The sequence below is a fragment of the Arachis ipaensis genome, chromosome B7 (assembly GCF_059453495.1).
Source record: "Arachis ipaensis isolate K30076 ecotype BB chromosome B7, ASM5945349v1, whole genome shotgun sequence".
Classification (NCBI taxonomy): Eukaryota; Viridiplantae; Streptophyta; class Magnoliopsida; order Fabales; family Fabaceae; genus Arachis; species Arachis ipaensis.
Genome location: NC_142442.1, coordinates 139,043,406 through 139,070,886, shown reverse-complemented (window position 1 = coordinate 139,070,886; position 27,481 = coordinate 139,043,406). Strand labels below are relative to the sequence as shown.

Below are 27,481 nucleotides of genomic sequence, written 5' to 3'. Positions count from 1 at the left end.
TGTAATTAGCAGGGATGTTACCTTTGATAAACGATCTATGATAGCTTTTTCTAAAGATACGATGCCAGATGATGGTGATGTTGGAAAAATTTCAGATACTCAAGTGGTGGAGATAGAGTCTAAATACCAACAAATAGATTCTAATAATATTCAGGTGGAGCATCCTAATGCTACTCGAGATGATGCAAAGGATGAACTTGATCATGAGGAGATCCAGCGAGAAAATGCACATGCATTATAACAGTAGCACCAGGATTCTTTGGCATCCACTAGGCTAAAGAGGAATTATAAATTCGTTCAGAAGTTTGGGTCAGACAAGTCTCAGACATTATAGGCAGGTAAACTTGGTAGATTATGCACTCTCGGTGGAGGATGATGAGCCGGTCACCTTCAAACTTGCTATCAAAGACAAAGATACAGAAAGTTGGTTGGTCGCCATGAAAGAAGAGATGCAATCTCTCCATAAGAACAAGACATGGGAGGTGGTCCCGTTTCTCGTGGGAAAGAATGCGATTGGTTGTAAATGGGTGTATAAAAAAAAGATCCTACTATGTCAGATGGTACAAGATTCAAAGCTAGGTTAGTAGCAAAGGGATTTGCACAAAAAGAAGGTGTTGATTACAACGAGATATTTTTCATGTGGTGAAGTACACTTCCATAAGGGTACTTTTGAGTCTTGTTGCTCAGGGTGATCTTGAGTTTGAATAGCTAGATGTAAAGATAGCTTTCTTGCATGGTGACTTAGAGGAAGAAATTTACATGTATCAACTTGAGGGTTTCAAGGTTGAGGGTAAAGAAAATCAGGTATGTCGCTTAAGAAAATCGCTATATGGAATGAAACAATCTCCTCGACAGTGGTATAAGCGATTTGACTCTTTTATGTTAAAATAAGGTTTTTCCAGAAGTAATTATGATTGTTGTGTATACATTCATAAGCTTTCTAGAAGTGATTATATCTATCTTTTATTGTATGTGGATGACATGCTTATTGCTTCTAAGAGCAAGGTGGAGATAGATAGGTTAAAAGTTCAACTTGGTAAAGAATTTGAAACAAAAGATTTGGGTGTTGCACGAAAAATATTAGGCATAGAAATTAAAAGAGAGAGATCAAGCTGAAAATTGTTCTTGAGCCAAAGAGGGTACATTGAGCGCGTTATTGAAAGGTTCGAAATGAAAAATGCTAAGCCAGTTGTAACACCGTTGGCTCCACATTTCAAGCTCTCTAGTAAACAATCTCCCACAATAGCAGAACATAAGGCTTACATGGAAAATGTACCTTATGCTAGTGCAGTCGGTAGCCTAATGTATGCTATGGTGTGTACACACCCAGATATTTCACAGGCAGTCAATATTTTTAGCAGGTTCATGGCAAATCCGGGTAAGGCACACTGGGAAGTAGTCAAGTGGATATTAAATTACTTGAAGGGTACCATTGACATAGGTTTATGCTTTAGTGGAAAATCATGTCAAATCAACGACTTTGTTGATTTTGATTATACTGGTGATCTAGACAGAAGACGTTCTATGGCCGGTTATGTATATAAAATACAAGGTGATCCAGTTAGTTGGCGATCGATGTTACAAGCTACAGTATCACTATCTACTACAGAGGTTGAGTACATAGCAGTAGCAGAAGGGATGAAAGAAGCATTGTGGCTAAGGGGTCTTCTAGATGATTTGGGGTTTCAGCAAGATTGCGTGAATCTGAGTTGTGATAGTGAAAGTACAATTCATTTGGCTAAAAATCAGGTTCATCGTGCTCGTACCAAGCATATTGATGTAAGATATCACTTCGTGCGTGATGTTATAGAGAAAGGCAACATTTCTCTTGTAAAAGTACACACAGATGAAAATTCTGCAGACATGCTGACTAAAGTAGTGTCAGGAAGCAAGTTCCAATACTGTTTGGAATTGCTCAATGTTGTTCCATGTTAGGCATCGGGATACGAATATCATACTTTGATCGTCCAAAATTTGAGTAGATTTCAAATTGTGACCGAGGTGGAGAATTGTGAGAATAAAGGAAGAATAAGAGTAATTTTAAGAAGTAAAATAAATGAGTTTTAATAGGAGAGAACTCAAAAATGTTTAGTAAGGAGTTTTTGTCGGAGAATTTTATTCTTATTAGTTGAAGTTATAGCATAGAGATACTATATATACGTCTCTAGAATTGTAATTGAAGTTAATAACAATAACAATATCCTTATTCACATCATCTTATAGAGTTAGTTAGAAGAAATCTTTCATATTACTTTTTCTCTTTATAAAATATATAGTGAGTACATTATTGTGAGTAGTGTTCACTTTCATATTGCTTTGTATCTATTAGAAGTCAAAATTCCGTTGTAGACTCAACACAACCCAATCAGAATTACTAAATCCTTTCAGCTGAATTGTAGAATTTCTTGGAAATAAAAGACCTTTTCTAAATTTCCTTTTAAGTATCGAAAAATACAAAGGACAACATTGTAATAGTTTTGAGTTGGTAAAGTCATAAATTGACTTAATGGTTGAGTAGCATAGGTAATATTTAATCGAGTAGTGGTGAGATAAATTGTATATTATTGTTTGTCATTTGAATAAGTTTGTACAATATATGTATATATACTTCTACACTATCATATAGGGGTGGCAAGCGGGGAAGCCCGCCCCGCCCGCCCCGCTCCTGCCTGAAGTCTGCCCCTACCCGAAGCTCGCCCCACTTAGTGAGGCGGTCCTAGAATTCCACCCTTCCCCACCTAACTGTGGGCTGAAGGGCTAAGACCGTCAAAACTCTTTTTTTTTTTTTTTTTTTACTTTTAACTACTAAATAATATATATAATTTCACAACCATATTAATAAATTTATAATTTCTAAAGATATAAAAAAATTATATTTTTTATTTTCACAAAGATTAAAGTCTTTGTAATTATAAATATCTAATAAATAAAATTATAAACCAAGTTTTCATCCAAAACATAATTAGAAATATTGTCTCCAAAGTAAAAATAAACATAATCCAAAATATAATTATAAATATTGTTTCCAAAGCAATATAAACATAATCCAAAACACTCAATTTTCATCTTCATACTCTTGTAAGTTGGGTTGGAAAAAGTTAGATTTTGACAAAAAAATTGCAAAAATATCCCCTTACCAAAAAATACTAAGCCCGGCAGGGAAGCCTGCCCCGCTCCGTCAAAGCCTGCGGTTTAAGCGGTGCGGGTTAGGCGGGCATTTGCTCTTTGGCGGTCCCAATTTTTCAGCCCGACCTACCTTTTTTGACAGATTACGCAAGTCGGTCTGACGGATTTAGGCTCAGTCACCACCCCTATTATCATATGTATAGTTCAGCGAATCATCATGAAAATTTTTAAATTTACAAAAAATGATTCATATGCTAATAGAATTGATGACTTATCAAACTAATTTATTCTAAAAGATGATATAAAATGCAACCAACAAAAAAGTAATAAAATGTATGAATTATCATTTCATTGTTTGGGATTCGTTCTTTTGAGTAGACTAATAATTTGTTTTTAGAGAAGTGCTACACATACAAGTCATTTTGGTTTACAAGTCATACAAGTTAGGCTAAATTCAACAAAAAAGTCGCTCACCCATACGAACGTGTCAACAAGCGCTACTCAATGGTTTCCATAGCGCACTTCGCTTTCCTCCTCTTCCTCTTCATTCTTCTTCTCATTCTTCTTTGTGTTTCTCCTCATTTTTCTTCACGTGTTTCATCTTCATCGTCCCTTTTTTACTACTGTTATTATTGCTGCATTTTTTTCCTCCTTCTCTTTCTAATGATTTTGCAATATTATATTTTTTTTGTTTGATTTTTTCCTCCCAAGAAGAATTATGAGAATATGAAATAAGAAGATGAAGAAGAAGAAGAAGCAGTAGAAGACGAGAAGGAGGAAGAGGAATAGAGTTTTGAATTATGCAGAATTTATCAGAATAAAAATATACCCAAATATCTTCGTGTTACACCCAAATTTGCTGCAAATACAGAAAAATGTTTCCTCTAATGCTGTATTTTTTTCTTATTTCTTTCTTTCTTTTAGTAAAATGAATGTAAGTTCATCATCTTCCAAGTAATTTTGCAGCATTATGTGTTTCTTCTTCTTTTGTATTTGATTTTTTTATTTTTATTCTTGTTAAGAGAGTAAAACAAGAAGAAACTTGAGAAGGTAAAACAGAAAGCAAAAGAAGAAGAAGCGTTTTGAATTATGTAGAACTTATCAGAATAAAAATACACCCAAATATTTTCGTGTTACATTCAAATATCTTCGTGTTACACCCAAATTTGCTGTAAATATAGAAAAATATTTTCTCTAATGCTGCATTTTTTTCTTCTTCTTTTTTTCCTTATTTCTTTCTTTCTTTTAGTTAAATGAATGTAAGTTCATCATCTTCCAAGTAATTTTGCAGCATTATATATTTTTTCTTCTTCTTTGTTTGATTTTTGTTTTTATTCTTATTAAGAGAGTAAAATAAGAAGAAACTTGAGAATGTAAAATAAAAAAAATGAATAAAAAAAAAGTAACAGAAGATGAGAAGGAAGAAGAAGACGAGTTTTAAAATATGCAGAACTTATCAGAATAAAAATACACCCAAATTTGCTGCAAATACAGAAAAATATTTCCTTTAATGCTACATTTTTTTTCTTCTGAATTGAACCACACCTCAGCCATTTGATTGGATTCAAAATAATATTCAATTTCGTTCTGGTTCAATTAACAATCTAAACCTGAATTATTCAGTATCTTCAACAACGAGATAACTGATGATGGAAGAGAAAAAGAAAAATAAATGAGGAGAAAAAATTCCAATAAAAAAAAGGAGAAAGAGGAGAAGGAAGAGGTGGTGTTGATGACGACGATAACAAAGAAGAACGTACAATAACGATATGAAGCACGTAAATATAAATGACTTGTAAAGATTTGTATGAAAAAAATGCTTATACGTGGAGAATAATTCTTGTTTTAAACTTATTTTGAATTGATTTATGCTTGTGTTATATATAATAATTTTAAAAATGTGTAGACATTAATTCTTATTGATTAAGGAGCGAAGCCATAAAATCATTGATAATCCTTTCTAGTGCATTTGTTTTCTATTTATATATTAAAATTGGGGTATGTCTAAGATGAACACAATAATTATGTGCTTATTGGATACGCCACATTTATATAGACCATTAGATTTAATTAGATGAAAATCAAAGGCTAATATGAAAGAAGAGCATTAATGGATTCTAATAAATACAGAATATCCTAGTACATAAATAAATATTTTAAATGACAATACTTTAATATGTAATACTTTAAATGACAACAGAATCTTTTATTTTTAAATAATTAAATATAAAACATATAAATACAAAAATATGAATATTTTTTATTCAATAAGATTAATTATTATACAATAAATTTTGATAATATTAAAAAATTATATTAAAATAAAATTTTAAACTGTAATATAAAAATATAAAATAATTAAAATTTTATTTTATATTACTTGACAAATAATTAGATTATTATATTCAAAAATATATTAATTAACTAATTTTGTTAAAGATATTATTATATAAAATAACTTTTCATCAAAATATTTTAAAAATATAATTTATTTAAAATATTATATATAATACATGAAAATATTAACCTTTTTCAATTTTTTTTCAATTTTTTTAGAAAAAAGGAATAAAAATAATATAATTCTAAATACATGCCTATCACATTATATATTTATTTATATTAATAAGACCTAAACTAATCAAACTTACGTAATTAAAAATATAAAACATATAAATACAAAAAAAAATATATTTTTTATTTATTAAAATTACCATTTAAAGTTTCATATATATAATATTTAAAATTATATATTTATAACAAGATTATTTTTTATTTTTATTATTTTCAAATATTTTTTTATTGTTTTAGTTAAATTTTTTATTTTTTAATTCGACCAAATTTATATATATATATATATATATATATATATATATATATATATATATATATATATGAAAAATTAGTGTAAATGTCATAATATTTTGAAATTTTTTTTTATATTTATATGTTTTATATTTTTAAGGGATAAGTATTGTTTTGGTCCCTCACGTTGAGGGTCGGAATCGAACCCGTCCCCGATCTAATTTTCGATTTAGAATCGTCCTTAACGTTTTTTTTCGTATTAAAATCGTTCTTTTTATTTTTTTTGGACAAAAATACCCCACACCCGGTCTCCCCTTCCCGCCTCCCCCTCCCCTCCCCCACCCCCGGTCTCCCCTCGCCCTCCTCCTCCCCTTCCCCTCTCCCCCTCCCCGTCTCCCCTTCCCGCCACCCCCACCCCCGGTCTCCCCTTCCCCCTTCCCCCCTCCCCCACTCCTCCGGTCTCCCCTTCCCATCACCATCCACCCCCACCTCACCCCCGGTCTCCCCCTCCCGGTCTCCCCCACCCTCCGGTCTCCCCTTCCCACCACCATCCACCCCCACCCCACCCCCACCTCACCTCTGGTCTCCCCTTTCGGTCTCCCCCACCCTCCGGTCTCCCCTTCCCACCACCATCCACCCCCACCCCCACCCCCGGTCTCCCCTTCCCACCCCACCCCACCCCCACCTCCGGTCTCCCCCTCCCTGTCTCCCCTTCCCGCCTCCCCCTCCCCTCCCCCCACTCCAACCGTGTTTTATTTTTTTTATTTTTTAAATTTTATTAAAGTAAGGGTAGTTTAGGAATAAAATTAAAAATTTTATTAAAAATGACGATTTTAATACGAAAAAAAACGTTAAGGACGATTCTAAATCGAAAATTAGATCGGGGACGGGTTCGATTCTGACCCTCAATGTGAGGGACCAAAACAATACTTATCCCTATTTTTAATTACGTAAGCTTGATTAGTTTAGGTCTTACTAATATAAGTAAATATGTAATATGATAGGTATGTTTTTAGAATTATATTATTTATTCTATTTTTAAAAAAAATTGAAAAAAATAAAAAGGTTAATATTTTCATGTATTATATATAATATTTTAAATAAATTATATTTTTAAAATATTTTGATGAAAAATTATATTATATAATAATATCTTTAATAAAATTAGTTAGTTAATAAATTTTGAATATAATAATCTAATTATTTGTCAAGTAATATAAAATAAAATATTAATTATTTTATATTTTTATGTTACAATTTAAAATTTTATTTTAATAAAATTTTTTAATATCATAAAAATTTTTTGCATAATAATTAATTTTATTGAATAAAGAATACTCATATTTTTGTATTTATATGTTTTATATTTAATTATTTAAGAATAAAAGATTCTGTTACCCTTTAAAGTATTGTCATTTAAAATATTTATTTATGTACTAGGATATTCTATATTTATTAGAGTCCATCAATGCTCTTCTTTCATATTAGCATTTGATTTTCATCTAATCAAATCTAATGGTCTATATAAATGTGGCGCATCCAATAAGCACATAATTATTGTGCTCGTTTTAGACATCGAAAATGTTTGGTAACCAAAGAAAATCAGCCAAAATCAGTCATAACTTACTTTATTTAATATTTATTAATTGTTGCAACAATTAATTAATTTTAAGGATATGTCTTTAGAGATACCCTTAAAATTAAATTTAATGTTTTCTTCTTTTAATATAAATAAATAAACTCTCTATATATTATTTTTAAGGAGCAAATCTAGTTGTAAGTTTAGTGAATAAATATCCAACTCAACGCTTGTTTATTTTCACTAAGATAAGAGATATTTTGTCCAAAAAAAGGACACTTAAACTTTTAGTGTTTGTTTGGATGTCATTATTTTGATAAAAAAAATTTAATAAAAAATATTTTTTTTTATTTTTTAGCGTGCTTGACAAATTTCTAGTAGTAAAAGTAAAAGCACTAGAAAAATAAAAAAACATCTTTTTTGAGAATATGTAATTTACATCTTTTTTTAAAAGATCTTTTTTCTTAAAAAAAAAAAGATGTTTTCGTATAATAAATAAACAAAAAAGTACTTTTATATTGTTATACCCAAACATAATTAATAAATAAAAAGATCATTTTACATGAGATATCCAAACATAAAATTACTTTTACTTTTCCATAAGATCTTTTAAAAAAAGATAACTCGAAAAAAAATCTTTTCTTAGAAGCTCATCCATACAAGTCCTTAATCTTTTTATTTTAGGACAATACAATCTTTTTGTTAAAAAATCTATTAAATAATAACAAAAATTAATTTTGTGAAAGTTTTATTTGTAATTTATGGAGATTTTAAACTCCCACAAACTATTAATAAGTTTATTTTTGTAAAATTCCTTCATTAGTAGTAGTTAAGTGAAAAAAGACCATTGTTATAAATGATGTTACAGCAAAAAAATAATTGCAATACAAAAACTTTTAAAGAAATAAAATAGCATCGAACAAGAAATGAAATAAGATAACATTAATGTTGATAATATTTATATTGGTGATGATGACAGTAAAAAAGATAACAATGGTGATAAAATATAGTTACGCAATAAAAATAGTAGAGATAAAAGTAATAATGATGAGAATAAAAAAGGTGGTGGTAGTAGTAGTCATATTTGGTTATATTGTTGAAAAGAATTTTGTGAGAGTTTAAAACTCCTACAAATTACAAATAAAACTTCTACAAATTAATTTTCGTTAATATTTAACAAATTTTTTAAGAGAGAAGTCGTATTATCCTAAAATGAAAAAGGTTGAGGACCAAAGTATCTCTTTTTTTTTTGGATAAAGAGAGTCTTGTCCTTCATAAAAATAGACAAAGACCCGATAGTTAATATTTATTTATTTCAGTAAGTCATTGCTAGGAATATAATAAAGGAAAAGTTTGAAACCAAAGTTTAGGAAACTAAAATCAGCCAAAATATTTTTTGGGTAAAGTACTAAATTAGTTCCTTACATTTGGGCATAATCTTGTCTTGGTCTTTAAGGCTTAAAGTGTTCTATTTGAATCTAAAAAAATTTTATTTAGCTTCAATTTAGTCCCACCGTGGGGTCAAAGTTAAATAATTAACGAAATGTCCTACATGACAGCAGTACAAGAACAAGATCGATGATTTGGAGAACAAATACAAGCTCCAAAGCACAAAATCAACCGTGGACACATTAATACATTTATTTATCATTCTTCTTAGTTCTATAGAAAATATTTAATTTAAGTTGTAAAAAAAATAATAAATAAATATAATGATACATCCACGGTTAATTTTGTGCCTATTGGAGATAAGTGTGTATGTCCAACAAAATACTATCATAAATTATTATTCGTTTTATTAAGAATTAAATTTTATAATTTATGATAGTGTCCTTAATTAAAATTAGAAACAAATAATTACGATAGAGATCATAATAATGAGATATACGTTTTTTCAGTACTTTTAATTTAAATTGTTTTTAATCATAGAATCATTAAAATGGGGACATTAGTGATTCGGGTAGATTAATATATATATAGTAGTCTTTATTATATGAAGATTAATAGATCTCATTTATTAAATTATATATATAAATGGTATATCCATTGATTAAGGAGTTGACAACAATGATCAATTTCGGTATGGATACACATAGTACCATCATACTATCGAAGGAGAAAGTTTCTTATTCACTAGGGTACTCAGGTATTGGCATCTAATCCATCTTATTTCAATAAAATTTTAAGTACAAAATAGATCAATAAAATTATTTTATTATTTCTGCTGCGTGTTATGAACACTTGTAATCGTTCAGTGGTATCATAGTCATGGTCCTTTTATGTTTAAAATTTTATTACCAAAATTTACATAATTAATAGGATTAATTTAAATTTTGGTATTATAGTGAATGTGATTCATACTATGAGATATTATTGTCAAAATTATAAATTTATATACGATAAAATTATATAGGATTAATAATATAAGAATTTAAGACTTTTATTTGAAATAAGAATCGTATAATTATGGATGGAATAAACTAATAAATTTTTTTAGATTTGATTCTTACAAAAATTTTAATTAGTTTTTGGTATAATTAAATAAAAAATATTAATAAAAAATTAATTGTATCAAATAATTAAAAAAAATTATTCATATTTTCTTATAAATTAAATAAAAATATTTTTAAGTATATATTTTTATTTATTATTTGTAATTTTTATCTACGTAGGATTATTGATATTCTAATTCTATGAGATTATACTAGATTCAAGCTTTATTAGTATTAATATATTTTGTGTTGTGATAAGTTCAAAAGGACGTGGATGTCCATTTTTCCTATGAGAAATGAAGCTCTCAAGCTAAAATAATATTAAATAAAGTTTGAATGTTTGATCTTTTGTATCTATAAATAGGTGGTTAAAGCCTCAGGAGAATTACAACAACAATAAGAATATAACATTCTTTTCTCTCTCTCTCTCTTTTTTACTATTCTCTTTCTTATATACTTTATTTTAATATTATTCAATACATAATTATATCTATTATATTGATATAGTAATTCTAGTAAAAATTACTACGAGTGTTATCTAATTATATTTCTATATTTTATATTTGTTATCTCTTCCTTATTTATTAGTTACTTTACAACACGTTATCAGCACGAGACTCTGATCAAATTTTTAGGAAGACTCATGTAACAAATTTTTATTATGTCGAAACTCTCTCATCTTGAATTCAATGCTCTTGATATATCTGGAAACAATTATTTATCATGGATACTAGATGCTGAAATTCATCTTGATTCAATGGATCTTGGAGATACTATTAAGGCTGAAAATAATGCATCCCATAAGGATAAAGCCAAAGCCATGATTTTTCTTCGTCGCCATCTTGATGAAGGATTGAAAAATGAATATCTCACATTAAAAGATCATGCAGATCTTTGGAAAGACCTTGAAGAAAGGTATAATCATCAGAAAACAGTGATACTTCCTCAAGCTCGATATGAATGGACGCACTTGCGTTTACAAGATTTTAAATCTATAAATGAATATAATTCTGCAATGTTTCGAATCACCTCACGAATGAAATTATGTGGGGAAAAGATAACTGACCATGATATGTTGGAGAAAACTTTCTTAACCTTCCATGCCTCGAATGTGCTCCTGCAGCAGCAGTATCGAGAAAAAGGGTTTAAAAAATATTTCGAGCTAATTTCTTGCCTTCTTGTTGCTATTGAAAAATCATGAAGCGCGTCCAGCTGGCGCCGCCCCATTTCCTGAAGTAAATGCGGCAAATCATTACCCTAGAAGAGATAAATGGTAAGGTTTTAATAATAAGAAAAATTATGAAAGGAAAAGGAATTATGTTTAAAAGAGAGGATCTCACCAAAAGTAGGATAAAGAAAGAAATATCGGGCAGAATAAATCAATAGAGGATAAGTGTTTCCGTTGTGGTGGAAAAGGGCCATTGGTCACGTACCTGTCGTACTCCAAGGCACCTAGTCGATCTTTACCAGGCATCTTTGAAAAAGGATGACAAAGGAAAGGAAACAAATTTTGTTTCAAATGATACTGAAAATTCCACACTCATTATGATGTATCTGATTTCTTTGAGGACCTTGAGGGAAATATTGGTCATTTGATCAATGATGAAATAGTTTAATATGTGGGATTGTGAAGTATCTATGTAAATAAATAGTGTAAAGAACTTATTGTTAAGCTTTATTTTTCATGTATTTAAGTTTCAAATGTATATAAATAATGAAATATTAATGTTTATAAATTTTGAAATCATTAAATGTGTCATATTTTAAAATAAAATTTTAGTATATGACATTATTTTGAACAGTGTTTCTTAGAAAAATAATTCCGATCAAGTATTCAATTTAACTGTGCATACTACTACTCATTTTTATTATTTGTCTTTGAAGAAAATGGCAAGGATATATAATGAAGATGTATGCCTTGCGGATAGTGCAAGTTCGCACACCATTATCAAAAGTGATATATATTTTACCCATCTTGTGCCAAAAGAGGAATATGTTAATACTATTATTGGCTCAGGCAATGTGATAGAAGGCTTCGGAAGAGCTAAAATTTTGTTTCCTGCAGGAACAAAATTTATAATAAATAATGCACTATTATCTACCAAGTCCCTGAGGAACTTGTTGAGTTTCAAGATATTCGCAGAAATGGATATCATGTTGAGACAATGAATGAGAGAAATCATGAGTATTTATGTATCACAACTCATGATTCAAATAAGAAAGTTATATTAGAAAAATTACCCTCACTTTCATCTGGGTTATATTACACCAAGATTAGTGCAATTGAATCACACGCCATTGTAAACCAGAAGTTTACCAGCCCAAATGAATTCATAACTTGGCATGATAGATTGGGTCATCCGGGAATAACCATGATGAGGAGAATTATTGAAAACTCTCATGGACATTCACTAAAGAACCAGAAGATTCTTAAAACTAGTGAATTTTGTTGTGCTGCATGTTCTCAAGGGAAGTTAATTTTAAGGCCATCACCGGTAAAGATTGAATTTGAGTCCCCTAAATTCCTAGAAAGGATTCAAGGTGATATATGTGGACCTATTCATCCACCATGTGGATCTTTTAGATATTTTATGGTCCTAATAGACGCATCTTCGAGATGGTCACATGTGTGCTTATTATCTTCTCGCAACCTGGCGTTTGCGAGATTACTGGCTCAAATTATTCGATTAAAAGCACAATTTCCAGAAAATCCAATCAAAGTAATTCGTCTTGATAATTCTGGTGAATTTACTTCCCAAGCTTTTGATACTTATTGTATGGCTAATGGAATAAGTGTTGAACATCCAGTAGCTTATGTTCACACACAAAATGGGTTAGCAGAATCACTTATTAAACGCCTCCAGTTAATTGTTAGACCCTTACTTATGAGAACAAATCTCCCAACCTCGGTTTGGAGGCATGCTATTTTACATGCCGCAACACTTATCCGATTGAGGCCAATGAGTTACCATCAGTTCTCTCCTATGCAATTAGCTTTTGGCCAGCAACGAAATATCTCCCATTTAAGAATTGGGTGTGCGATATATGTTCCCATTGCACCACCTAATCGTACTAAAATGGGACCCCAAAGAAAATTGGGGATATATGTTGGATATGATTCTCCCTATATAGTGAGGTATCTTGAGAAACAAACTGGAGATGTATTTAAAGCTCGGTTTGCGGATTGTCATTTTGATGAATCAAAATTTCCAACATTAGGGGGGAGAGAATAAGTTTCCTGAAAAGGAACTTAATTGGAATGCATCATTCTTGATGCATTTAAATCCTCGATCAGGGCAATGTGAACTAGAAGTTCAAAAGATTATACATTTGCAAAGAATAGCAAATGAATTGCCTGATACATTTTTCGATACAAAGAGGATAACCAAATATCATATACTAGCGGAAAATGCCCCAATTCGAATTGATGTCCCAGTAGGACAAGTAGCCACTGAAGCAAATTCACGCCAGAAGCGTGGCAGGCCTGTCGGTTTCAAAGATAAAAATCCTCGAAAGCGAAAAGAGATAAATAATATTCCTGTTGAAAAAGACATAGTAGAGACACCTGCAGTTGTCCAAAATTCTGATATAGTTTTAACGCCAGAAGACGTTCATGTACCTGAAAATTGTGAAAATGACGAGATCTCGATAAATTATGTCTTTACAAGAGAGAAATGGGACCGAAATAAGACAATTGTCAATGAAATATTTGCATATAATGTGGCATTAAATATCATGCATGAAAGTAAGGATCTTGAGCCAAGATCAGTCGAAGAATGTCAACAAAGAAATGATTGGCCAAAATGGAAAGAAGCCATGAAGGCTGAATTAGACTCACTTGCAAAATGTGAAGTTTTTGGACATGTAGTCCGTACACCAGAAGATGTAAAACCTGTTGGATACCGATGGGTATTTGTGAGAAAACGAAATGAGAAAAATGAAGTTGTGCGCTATAAAGCCCGACTTGTGGCACAAGGTTTCTCACAAAGACCCGGTATAGATTATGAAGAAACGTATTCCCCTGTAGTAGATGCGATAACATTGCGTTATTTGGTCAGTTTATCTGCATATCATAAACTGCATATGCATTTAATGGATGTGGTAACAGCCTATTTATATGGCTCATTAGATCGGGATATCTATATGAAAGTCCCTGAAGGACTAAAGATATCTAAACCATCCAATGAATATTCGCAAGGGTTATACTCAGTCAAATTGCAAAGATCTTTATATGGTCTAAAGCAATCTGGATGAATGTGGTATAATCGTCTTACTGAGTATCTGGCCAAAAACGGATTCAAGAATGATGATATCTGCCTATGTGTTTTCATAAAGAAATTTGCATCTGGGTTCATTATAATTGCTGTGTACGTTGATGATTTAAATATCATTGGGACTCCTGAAGATATTCCAACAATTATGAAAACTCTAAAAGAAGAATTTGAGATGAAAGATATTGGAAAGACTAAATTTTTTCTCGACCTGCAGATCGAGCATATAAAAAATGGGATCTTTATCCATCAAACAACATACACAGAGAAGATCTTAAAAAGATTTTATATGGATAAGTCACATCCCTTGAGTACCCCAATGATCGTAAGATCTTTGGATGTGAAAAAGGATCAATTCCGTCCTAAAGAAGAAAATGAAGATATCTTTGGTCCAGAGGTACCATATCTTAGTGCCATTGGAGCGCTAATGTATCTTGCTAATAATACACGACCCGATATATCATTTGCTGTGAATTTACTAGCAAGGTATAGTTCCTCTCCAACCAGAAGACATTGGAGTAGAATCAAGCAAATCTTTCGATATCTTCATGGGACGGTTGATATGGGATTGTTTTATCCATATGGATCCAAGTCACAATTAGTTGGCTATGCAGATGCTGGATACTTGTCTGATCCACATAAAGGGAGATCTCAAACAGGATATCTGTTCACATATGGAGGTACAGCTATATCATGGAGGTCCATGAAACAGACAATTGCTGCAACATCTTCTAATCATGCCGAAATACTAGCAATTCATGAAGCTAGTTGCGAGTGTTTTTGGCTCAGAAGTCTGATCCAATATATTCTGTCATCATGTAGACTGATTGATCATAAGATAGCCCCAACTGTTCTGTTTGAAGATAATACAGCATGCATTGCTCAACTTAAAGGCGAATACATCAAAGGTGATAGAGCAAAGCATATTTCTCCCAAATTCTTCTTTACTCATGATCTTCAAAATCAAGGGACAATTGATGTCCAACAGATCCGCTCAAGTGACAATCTGGTAGATTTATTCACAAAGTCACTCCCAAATCCTCCTTTAAAAGATTGGTACATAAGATTGGGATGCACAGATTTCGAGACATTAAATGATGTTGACAAAAGGGGGAGACTGTACTCTTTTTTCCTTGGTCATATTTTTTTTCATTGGGTTTTTCTTGACAAGGTTTTTAATGATGCAGTTCCCATCACAAAGGATATTATACTCTTTTTCCTTCACTAATGTTTTTTTCCACTGAGTTTTTCTTTAGTAAGGTTTTAATGAGGCATAATCCTAAATGGTCATTCAAGGGGGAGTGTTGTGATAAGTTCAAAAGAACGTGGATGCCCATTTTTCCTATGAGAAATGAAACTCCCAAGCCAAAATGATATTAAATAAAGTTTGAATGTTTGATCTTTTGTATCTATAAATAGGAGGCTAAAGCCTCAGAAGAATTACAACAACAATAAGAATATAACATTCTTCTCTTTCTCTCTTTTTTTACTATTCTCTTTCTTATATACTTTATTTTAATATTATTCAATACACAATTATATCTATTATATTGATATAATAATTCTAATAAAAATTAATACGAGTGTTATCTAATTATATTTCTATATTTTATATTTATTATCTCTTCCTTATTTATTAGTTACTTTACAATATTTCGGTCCTATATTTAAACATGCATGGATCAAGGAAGTCAATGATGGCACTCAGTCCCGTGCAAGAACTTGTGAAAAAGGAAAAATGCGGTTCTGAATTGTAAGCCAGCCCAATAATGCAGTACTTTATGCTGCAAGATTACAAGAAGAGTGCTATGCTATTTACGTGTACATATGCAAATGGTAAGCGGAATAATCTATAAAAGATGCCTTCATCACAACAAGATATATACTACAACTACTTGTGGCTCATCTTTAATTTATTTATTCCAATACAACAATAAAGTGAATTATATGCTATATGCTTGGTCTTGAATAATTGACCGGTAGAATTGTCTTATAGGATTTGGAAATTGAAGGTGCATGCGGCTTTGCCTATGAGATGCTTTGCGTCACCTACTAATCACTTTGTTTGATTGAAGAGTAAATACTAAATACACTTTTTGTTTTCAGATCATTTCTTTTTGAAGGATAAACTTACAATTTCTTAATTTTTAACTATTTTTCAACTATTTAAATAATTAATTTAATTAATTTTTAACTATTTAAGTAATTAATCTAAATAAATTTTATAAATTATAATCTATTGATGTGTCATAAATCGTTTATACTAATTAATTATTTAAATAATTAAAATTAAATAATTTTTTTTAAATTATATAAAATTTATGGCAAATTTTTTTATGTCTATGAATTTGATGTCGAATTTATTGAATTTATCTTTTATAGCAAGTTTAAAATATTTAAATATTATTTATTTTAATATTTTTAAATTAATATTAAATTTGATCTCTTTTAATAAATTAGACAACTATATATAAATACTATAGTATGTACCAAAATTTATTTATCTTTTAAATAAATGATGAGAGATTAAAAATGAATGATATTTACTCGTTGATTGATTCACACTTATACAGTAACAAAAAATAATATAGATATATAAAACAAAGAAAAGTGTCAGGGATTAAATAGATTTTATAATTTGTAGTCATTAATTAATTATTATTAATATTTTTAGTGATGTGAGATTACATCTAATAATATGAAATTACTCATTCTTTTTTATTGATTAAGTACTAACCAAATTTTAATAAAAATACGACCTCTCTTGACTTTTTCTAAAACAAAATTAAATAGTATCTCCTAATATCCCAAGTAACTAACTAAATATTATTGGGACTGTGACTAACAGCAAGAGTTTGAATCTGCTCTGTCTCTGGGATACTGTTTTTGGAATCCATCATTTTCATCTTCTTCTCCTTGTTGGCTTGCTTAATCTCACCATAAAAGTAGGACACAAAGCCCCACAGGGAAAGCACAAGAGAAACCGCTTTCTCAACTTGGAACTTCTCCTTGTAGAAAATAACGGCCAAAATTTCCGTTACGGGGAGCAATATAGCAATTAAAATACCAGACAGCAACGAAGAGGAGCAAAAAATAACTCCTATTGCTCCTAAGAAGAATGCTTGCCACATAATTGCACTTGCCACCATCACCACGTAGTAATTTCCTCTTCCAAGCCCAAATTCCCTTGCTTCTCTTGGAATCACCTGTCAATTTTTTATCCCAAAATCATAACAAACTTATTAAGTGCGAACGGTAACCACTTATGCAGATGCAATTATTTTTGTATAAAGTTGATGATTAAAAATAATTAAATAATAATTTAGTAAAAAATATCAAATTATTTAACAAAAATTTAGATTTTTTAAATTTTGAAGTATGGTATTTTATTTTTAAATAAATTTTTTTAATATTTTTTTGTCTTATTTATTATGGTAAGAGATTACACTTTACACTCTAAAATAAGATTCAAAATTTAGAGGATTTAAATCTATTTAACAATTCTTAACTTGTAACCGTTCTCAATTAAACAATTTCACCTAAAAATAACTACATGTTAATTTTCACTTGTGACACAAAAACTTAATTAAATCTAGGTGAAAACTCAGATGTAGTCGACTTCACGTGAAGTTGATAGCCGAGAGTCGTTAGATGATTTGATTGATTGGACTAAATTTTCATCTAACGACTCTCAGCTATCAACTATCAACTTCACGTGAAATTTACTGCATCTGAATTTTTACCTTAAATCTATTATTTTTATGTATTATTTATATCGTTCTTTAATTTTTAACTTTTAATAAAAATTAAATTCTTATGTTAAACACCTTAGCAAATAATTTGAGTTAATTAAGAAAAAGCAAACAAGCTAAGAAGAAGAAACCTTGAAATCATTGTTGATGATCATGCCGGCGACGCAGAAAACAGTAGCAAAGAAGCACATCACGAACTGAATCTCCATAACCAAAGAATAAGTTAAGTTCTGCTTCGCCTTCTTGTAAGTTAACTCCACAAGCGGCAACACGAATCCGTACAGAGCTGCCGCCATGAGAGTCATAACGAAACCCTTCACATACTCCACGGTCGACTCTCCGGCAGGCCGGTCACTGCGAGTGTGGAGTGCCAGCACCCCCGCGCCAACGGTGAGGAGCACGACGGCGTTCACGGAGTACGGCGTGAACTTCTGCCTGACGAGGAGGAAGGCGAAGACGGCGGTGAAGGCGAGCTGTGTGGCGATGATAAGGGCGGAGGTGGACACCGGGAGGCGGGCGACACCGCAGGCGTAGAGATAGTCGTCGAGGCCGGTGAGGATGCCGATGAAGGCGGCAGCGAAGAACAGTGGCGGTTTCATTGAAACCATCGTAGTTATAGGTTTTTCTGTTCCGGAAGGGTAGTGGCGATTGTTTTTGCGGCGGAAGTAGGAAAGGATGAGGGGGATGAGCATGATGGGGAATCCGGCAGTTTCGAGGCAGCTGGAGAGCCAAACGCGGTGGCCGCCATGGAGGAAGTAGAGGCGCATAATGAGAGGGCCGCCGCTGGTCCCGACTGAGAGGAGGATGCAGTTAGTTATGAGGAGGGTTCTCTTCATTGTTGTTTTTCTTTGTTGTTGTTGCTGTGCTTCAACTGCTTCTGCCATGGCTTAATTAATTAGCTTTTGCTGCTTGTTATTAGAGTTGTTGCTACTTCAATTATTGTAGGTGTGTTCTTAATATATGAATAACCAATAATTGAACTCACCTCGTCAAGTTAATTAAACAATCTTGGGACCGGATTCCATACTCCTCTATAGTTTGGAGTTTTGAAACTCCTTTATACTATTACCCGTGCTATGCACGTAATAAAATTACATTTGCCATACACATGATAAAATTGAAATTATAATTTTAAGTTGTTGTATTAAAATTCATTTCAATTATAATAATTTAACTAATAAAAAAATAATTTGTATGCATTATTTTTTTTTCTTAATATAGTGTTAATTGTATTAAATAAAAAATAGTTATTTAATCTATTTTTTTCAATAAATCAGACATATATACTCAATATGACCATAAATAATCTAGTAATAATTAAATTCATCAACAAAATTTTATATGTTAATTTATTGTGAAGTAAAAACATATCAAGATCAACTCAAAATGAAGAACAAATTAATAGAGAATAGTAATGCAGAAAGTTCTGTAATAAACAATAAATAATTTAAACCTATTGAATAACAATTCAATGCTATTCCTTGATACTTGCAAAATATATACCTGAAACAACACTGTATCAATGTTAGTATATTAAATTATATGATTAACGTAATTATAAAATTATTTATTAGGAGAATAAAATAATACGAATTTTTATGATAATTTTAATATTCTCAAACTATTAATGTACAATAAGAATTCATCCATTAGCGCCTAGAATTTCTAAAGTTTTTTAATTGATAGTAATAAATTTTAATAAATAAATAAATAAATTTAGTAAGACATTTTGTTATTAGCTTTTCATTATAGGCTCTCAAAAATCTCTCTATATACTACATTTATCGTGCAGTTATCTTCCAAGTGCCCATGAGTGAAAACTGGCCTTGGAAGGTAAATTCCAACTTTCGATAGAGTTTGTCCCTAGGACTTATTTATTGTCATTGCAAATGACATGATAATTGGAAATTGTCTTCTTTGAAACTGACCGGTAATATTTCATTATTTGGACTTAGATTCAGTCTTGGGATAAGAACAATACTCCCAACTTTGTTACCAGTTAAAGTCTTGCATTCTATCACATGATTTCTCATTTTTCTAACTTGCATCCTCGTTCCATTTCACAAACCATTAGTCTGGTCTATATTCCAGAGCAACATAACAGGAGCGCTAACCTTTAGAACCAACTTGTGTGGTGGTAGACCTAAACAATTTATTCCATTTATTAGAATCTCCGGCGAGAAAGCATCTAACTCAAATTCCATATTTTCCTCCTTAGTACACATAGAGTCTGAACTTAAGTAGGCTCTTTCTTGTCCAGGTAACTCTGCAGTCATCTTGTTGTTGACATCAGTGACACAATCCAGAGTTGGTGCAAGAATTGCTCTATCCTTAAAATAATTTTCAACGGATAAATTGGATAACATATCTGGATACACGAAATCAATGAGGTCATCCAAAGCTGTCTCAGAGTTCTTAACCAAAATGTCAGATGGTATATGAACGATTGATTCACCATCTGTTGTATCACCAGCCAAACCATCACCAATTTTTAGTAGCCATTCTGCAAAATTTCTGAGTTCTTGTATGTTGGTGTTTTCACTTAGCGACAATCTCATGTTTTTTGTAAGCTTCAAAATCTTACAGTTATGCCATAAATATGAAGAATTAATAGAAGATTGAATTATATCTTGCCTTGAGCCTCTGGGAATCACAGGTAAAATTTGTCTAAAATCTCCTCCGAGAATAACAACTTTACCTCCAAATGGCAAATGAGCATTGTACGAATCTGAGCACCTTAAGATGTCTCTGAGGCATTTGTCTAAAACTTCGTAACAATACTTACTTATCATTGGAGCTTCATCCTATATGATTAATTTAGACTTGGATATTAACCTTGCAAGAGAACTTCCATGTTTAATGCTATACAAAGAATCTTCATTTATGGTCAAAGGAATTTTAAACCTTGAATGTGCAGTTCTTCCATTAGACAACAGAAGTGCAGCAATCCCACTCGAAGCAACATTTAAAACTATACCTCCTTTAGACCTAATCGAGCATGATATAGTTGACCATAAGAATGTTTTTCCACAACTACCTTGACCATATAAGAAGAAAAGTTCACCCATATTACCGCTAACAGCACCAATTATTTGATCGTATGCAAATTTCTGCTCATCAGTTAGCCTTTCTAAATACCCACCTAGTTCATTCGCAAGAGCATTAACATCAAAATTCAACTCTTCCATTATAATTCTGTCTTCTAAGCTGGACACCAAATTTTCTAAAAGATATGGCATTCCACAATATTCTTTCAATGACTTGTCATTTGACTGGATCAAATCTTTAATTTTTACAAGTGCAATATCTTTTATTTGGACTTCTGACATGATCAAATCTGTATTTTTTAATTTAAAATAACACAATTATTTGAAAAATTATTAAATTAGTTAGTAAAACAAAAATAAACATGTAAATTATTTATTATTAAGGTAATTTTTTATTATATATAGTAATTTTGTATCATATATTAATTTTGTTAAAATAATATAATTTTATCATATCATAATTAGAATCATTATCTTTTATCATAATTAGAGAAATTTCGGACAATAAATAAAAATATTATACCTAATATATACAGATTGAAATAGAAAAGGGTAGAGATATATTATTATGGACTGATATAATAACTAAAAATATTTGAAATAAATATCATAAGAAGATAGAATTATAACAGGTTAAAGTAATAAAAAAATAACTTGTAGAATTATTATATGCTAATGCCAAAAATAATTTTACGTAATCCTATTATAATTTTTTGGATTACCAGTGATAAATTATTATAATTTTAAGATGTTACTTTACCTACGTAATAATTTTAATTTTATTATTATAATTTATTATTATTATTATTATTATTATTATTATTGAATAATGAATAAGAATTAAAATTATATCAATATTTTTATAATTAATATAATTAAAATAAATAAAAATATTTAAAATTAATGTGCGTTATTAATATTATAAGATTTGATCATTTTAAATATTGATTTGATATAATAATAATGAAGATATGTTCCTAAATTGGTATAATTATAATTATATAAAATAATTTAGAATAGATGGAAAATTTCATGTATTTTGGAGGGAAAACGGACTCACGAGAAATCGACACGTCACCTTTATTAGTTGGGAGAAAACCCAATTTTAGTATATTAAGTAGATAGATAGATAATATTATTGCTATATATGAAGTAGGTTTATATTGCTATAATTATAGAGATTTACTATAATTATATCAATTTTAATTATGACTATAAATAAATAAAATAGGAAACAATTAAAACTATTTTTTTTATAGTCAAAATTTACTCTAAATGTCTAATGATTAAAAATTTGATTGAGAAATAAAACTTCATAATCTAAATTTAATTAGTTAACTAATTAATCTTATGTCCATATAATATTATTACTATATATTGATTAGAACTATATCAATTATATCAATTATATGAAGTTGAAACTATTATTATTATTATTATTATTATTATTATTATTATTATTATTATTATTATTGCATAATAGGTTATTAGTCACGTCAATTATTATTATGAAGTCACGTTAATTATGCTGGAAATTGATATAATTGCTATAATTGCCATACACTCTCAATCACATCGATTATATTCATTAACTATATTAATCATATTCAAATTATTAGTCAATTATTTTAATAAAGATTCTTGCTATAATTAAGTTATTACTATATTATTATTTTGTATCAGTTGTTATAATTAATTCAATAAAGATATTTATTCGATATATATGTTATCTATATTAATTATATGCTAATATTTATAAGAATGAGTTAAAAAAATAATATATAAATATATATAATATAATTTTTATATAAAAAATAAAAATAAATGGATATAAACCATATTATAAAAAAAAATAAAGCTTATATATAAGAATAACGAAAAACTCAAGTTGCAATTTATTGATTTTTTTTTTGTTTCTATTACACTTAATGAAAATTGAGTAATCTAAAAAATAAATATGGAGGTGACATGCATACGTATATTAATACAGAAAGAATATATATTCAAAACATAAATTTATCCTTTTTCTTCATTAAATATGTAGATTAATTCAGTTAAATGATAATACATTAATTGATAATTAATTTAACAATATATTAAATAAAAATATCATTAATTGATAATTAATTTAATAATATATTAAATATTAATTTGATATAACTATAATGAGAATATTTTTCCAAAATAATATAATCATACATTATTTATGAGCTAATTATAATACAATTAAAGATATTATTATGACATAATATTTACTTTATTTCTATTACACTTTGTATATATCATCAAAAAATGCATGTTTCATTATTTTTTTTAGATAAAATCTTTTTTTTTCGACAAAGAAATTGTGTCTAGGTCAACGATTTACTATATGCTTAGGTAGAGATTTTTTTCGAATTTAATAAAAATATAACTAAACAAATAAAGGATAAAAATAAACTTAAATATACCTTACAGTACTTTATTTTATTAAAATATTTAAAAATAGTACATTCACGAATAATACTCATAATATATAATTTGAGACAATAATTTAAAATTTTGTAATACTAATTTAATCAAATACTAATATTAAAACAAAATTACATAAACAATATTGATTATATTCTATTCCTTAGTCACGTATAGAATAGAGTCATTATCGTAACGGCAACTAACTGAAACAACATCGTAAGTTTGAACATTTAGAATTCGTGCAAATTCAAACCATCCTCGTGTTAAATAAGCTTCATCATCCGCTATCCATGCAATGCGGCAAGGTATAGAATTGCCACACCGAGAAACCAAACTAACTCTTATTCCCCTCAATGGCATTGCATGCATGCAAAAGAAAGCCAGTAATTTCTGAAAAAAAATCACAATATGTTATAAAATTATTCTAATAACGAAAAGTTTAAAATAAGAAAATTTAAATATATTACCAATCATTGAAATTGCATATTCGAGTTTGTCACGAATTTAGCAAAATTGAACTTAAATTGAGAGAATTCAATCTCATTATGTGCTCCACTTCAAAGATTCTCGGGCAGACGTAAAAAGCATGGAGGGGATGGAACTTGAACTTGCCCCATAAAGTTTCGTGGAAACAATTCCTCAATCAAAAATCGAGCTCCTCCCAAGAAAGCTAACTTTAACCACATTCCATTAGGTTGGTCATAATAGGTGAGTAGATCCAACCATCCTTCGATAAAGTAGAGATTATTGCCCCATTCTTTGAACGCTTACATCCATGTAGTTGGAACCCGAATCAGTGAAGACAACTCGATGATGTATTTCATGGATGTGAGTGATGCATTGTAAACGATTGTGACAAAAAATAATCGAACTGGAACATTAGATGATAAGAATAACTTAGAGCAACAACAATTAATAAATTATCAAAAGAATAATATAATAGAAGGAGTATATGAAAAATATTATAAAAAATTATAAATTGTACCTTAAAAGGATCAACTTTATAAAAAACGAAGAATACATTCTTATTATATGAAGTAGTAAAAAAAAAATGATGAATTATGAGTTGACTCTCAAATTTAGATTCATGTACCACAGAAAAATACTATATATAGACTTTAGTAAAACAAAAATAAATATGTAAATTATTTATTATTAAGGTAATTTTTATTATATAAAGTAATTTTGCATCATATATTAATTTTGTTAAAATAATATAATTTTATCATATCATAATTAGAATCATTATCTTATATCATAATTAGAGAAATCTCGGACAATAAATAAGAATATTATACCTAATATACACAGATTGAAATAAAAAGGGGGCAGAGATATATTATCATGGACTGGTATAATAATTAAAAATGTTTGAAATAAATACCATAAGAAGATAGAATTATAACGGGTTAAAGTAATAAAAAAATAACTTATAGAATTATTATATGCTAATGCCAAAAATAATTTTACGTAACTCTATTATAATTTTTTCGATTATCAGTGATAAATTATTATAATTTTAAGATGTTACTTTACCCACGTAATAATTTCAATTTTATTATTACAATTTATTATTATTATTATTATTATTATTATTATTATTATTATTATTATTATTATTATTATTATTATTATTGAATAATGAATAAGAATTAAAATTATATCAATATTTTTATAATTAATATAATTAAAATAAATAAAAATATTTAAAATTAATGTGCGTATTAATATTATAAGATTTGATCATTTTAAATATTGATTTGATATAACAATAATGAAAATATATTCCTAAATTGGTATAATTATATATTATTCATTAAATATTAATTATAATATAATTATAATTATATAAAATAATTTAGAATAGATGGAAAATTTTATGCATTTTGGAGGGAAAACGAACTTACGAGAAATCGACACGTCACCTTTATTAGTTGGGAGAAAATCCAGTTTTAGTATATTAATAAGTAGAAGTAGATACTATAATATACGTTGGTGTAATATTTGAGGGAATATTTCATTAATGTAGCTTCTAATGCACATTGATAAGATCATTAAGCAATTAATATATTTTTTAGTAAAACTATAAACACATTAATTATAACCTCTAAATATATTTTTAATAAAATGACAATTATGATTATTGTTGAATTTTTTTTAATGACTTACTATTAAAAATTTAACATGTTCTATTAGTATATAAGTTATTAAAATTATTAAATTTGTTTATAAATTTTAATTAATTAATAACTTTTATTTTTATTTATTTTAATTATTTATTTGATATTATAATTTATCTCATAAAACTTGTCTTACATATTATTTTTTTTTATCTATAGCATTATGATTTTAAAAATTAACTATATTATAACATATCATTTAATTAGGATATATATAAGAAACAGAATTAATATTTTTTAAAGTGTTATTTTAAATTAATTTGTCAAAAGACACTTCAAAAGAAAAAAAGATATTAAAAACAAATTTAGATGCATTGAGGTACATCATAATTTTTTTTAAAGATTTTATTGGAAATGTTTATTTTATATTATTAGTTGAATGTAATTTTAAATTTTTATAGTTAAAGTAAATTCAAAAGTAATTTAAGTAAATAGTCACAAATCAAAGAGCAGAATAGTGTTACATTATTGTCAGATTCGTAACTAGTTGTTGCTTCTAATGTTTACTCTTTGATTTGTGACTACTTACTTAAAATTATTTTTAAATTTAGTTTTAACTATAAAAATCTAAAATTACATTCAACTAATAACCTAAAATAAACATCTCTAATAAAATATTAAAAAAAATTACGCAATACCTCAACGCATCTAAATTTGTTTTTAATATTTTTTTTCAAAGTATCTTTTGACAAATTAATTTGAAATAACACTTTAAAAAAATATTAATTTTATTCCTAATATATATTTATATATATCCTAATTAAATAGTATGTTATAATATAATTAATTTTTAAAATCATTATGCTATAGATAAAAAAAAGTAGTATGTAAGACAAGTTTTATGAGATAAATTTAAACAATATTTTTTCTATGTATCAATTATTTTCTGAAAATATGAGGCTTATACATTTAGATATTAAGAAATATAATACTTATGCATTTAGATATATTGAACTATTAATGTATTAAAATTTTAAAATAAAAATAAATTTCATTTTAGAACGTAGAATAATAATTTTTCATTTTTCCCTTTTGAAAAATATTGTCAAACACCCATCTACTAAAATTAATATTCATTTCAAGATATCTCTTTTAAAAATAGTTTTTTGGATTTAAATTAATTAATTTTTATAATCAATTTTATTTACTAATATTAAAAATTCAAAATTTAAATTTAATTATAAAAGTCTACTATAATGAAAAAATTATCTAAATGAATTAAAATAATTTTTTTATTTTCAAAACAAATAAAAAATATTACTATACCATATTTATTCCTCCATTTTATACCATATTTATTTTTACTCCTTCTTTTTATACCATATTTAAATGTTACTATAAAAAATATTAATGAGTATAATAAAATAATTACTCAATAATATTTTTTATAGTACTTACTAATATATTTTATTGTACTTATTAATAATTTTTATAGTATAATAAAAATATGATATAAAATAAAAGAATAAAATATTGTATATGTTAAAAGTATAATAAAAGTATTAACAAGTTCGATAAAAAGATATTAATAAGTAATTATTTTATTATACTCTTTAATATTTGTTATAGTATAATAAATATTTAAATATGTAATTAAGTATTAATAGTTTAAATATAAATATTTGTTTGTAGTTTTACAAAAATAATACATTAATTACTTAATAATTTTATCAATATGCATTATTAAAAGCTTCATTAATGTAATACCTTCTAAAATACTGTGTCAACATATATTATAATATTAATAATATAAAAGAGTTTTAAAACTCCAAACAATA

At 28.3% G+C, this 27,481-nt stretch overlaps 2 protein-coding genes across 2 annotated transcripts; both read right to left on the bottom strand.

Moving 5' to 3' along the window:
* Positions 1–16,961: 16,961 nt before the first annotated feature.
* LOC107606181 (purine permease 1) lies at positions 16,962–19,052 on the bottom strand. The gene is made up of 2 exons (XM_016308182.3): positions 18,154–19,052; positions 16,962–17,476 (listed from the first exon to the last, which is right to left on the bottom strand). The coding sequence occupies exons 1-2, from the start codon at positions 18,904–18,906 to the stop codon at positions 17,090–17,092; spliced, it is 1,140 nt and encodes a 379-aa protein (XP_016163668.1). The 5' UTR covers positions 18,907–19,052; the 3' UTR covers positions 16,962–17,089.
* A 1,030-nt stretch (positions 19,053–20,082) lies between these two features.
* LOC107607887 (uncharacterized) lies at positions 20,083–21,210 on the bottom strand. The gene is made up of 2 exons (XM_016309784.1): positions 20,858–21,210; positions 20,083–20,770 (listed from the first exon to the last, which is right to left on the bottom strand). The coding sequence occupies exons 1-2, from the start codon at positions 21,208–21,210 to the stop codon at positions 20,083–20,085; spliced, it is 1,041 nt and encodes a 346-aa protein (XP_016165270.1).
* Between the last annotated feature and the right edge of the window lie 6,271 nt (positions 21,211–27,481).

Excerpts from the sequence above, each read along its gene's own strand:
- LOC107607887 (XM_016309784.1), bottom strand. The coding sequence starts at position 21,210 with ATGGAAGAGTTGAATTTTGATGTTAATGCTCTTGCGAATGAACTAGGT. Across the intron at positions 20,771-20,857 it reads CATGGAAGTTCTCTTGCAAG|AGACATCTTAAGGTGCTCAG; the intron begins GTTAATATCCAA and ends CAAATGCCTCAG.
- LOC107606181 (XM_016308182.3), bottom strand. The coding sequence starts at position 18,906 with ATGGCAGAAGCAGTTGAAGCACAGCAACAACAACAAAGAAAAACAACA. Across the intron at positions 17,477-18,153 it reads TCATCAACAATGATTTCAAG|GTGATTCCAAGAGAAGCAAG; the intron begins GTTTCTTCTTCT and ends AAAAATTGACAG.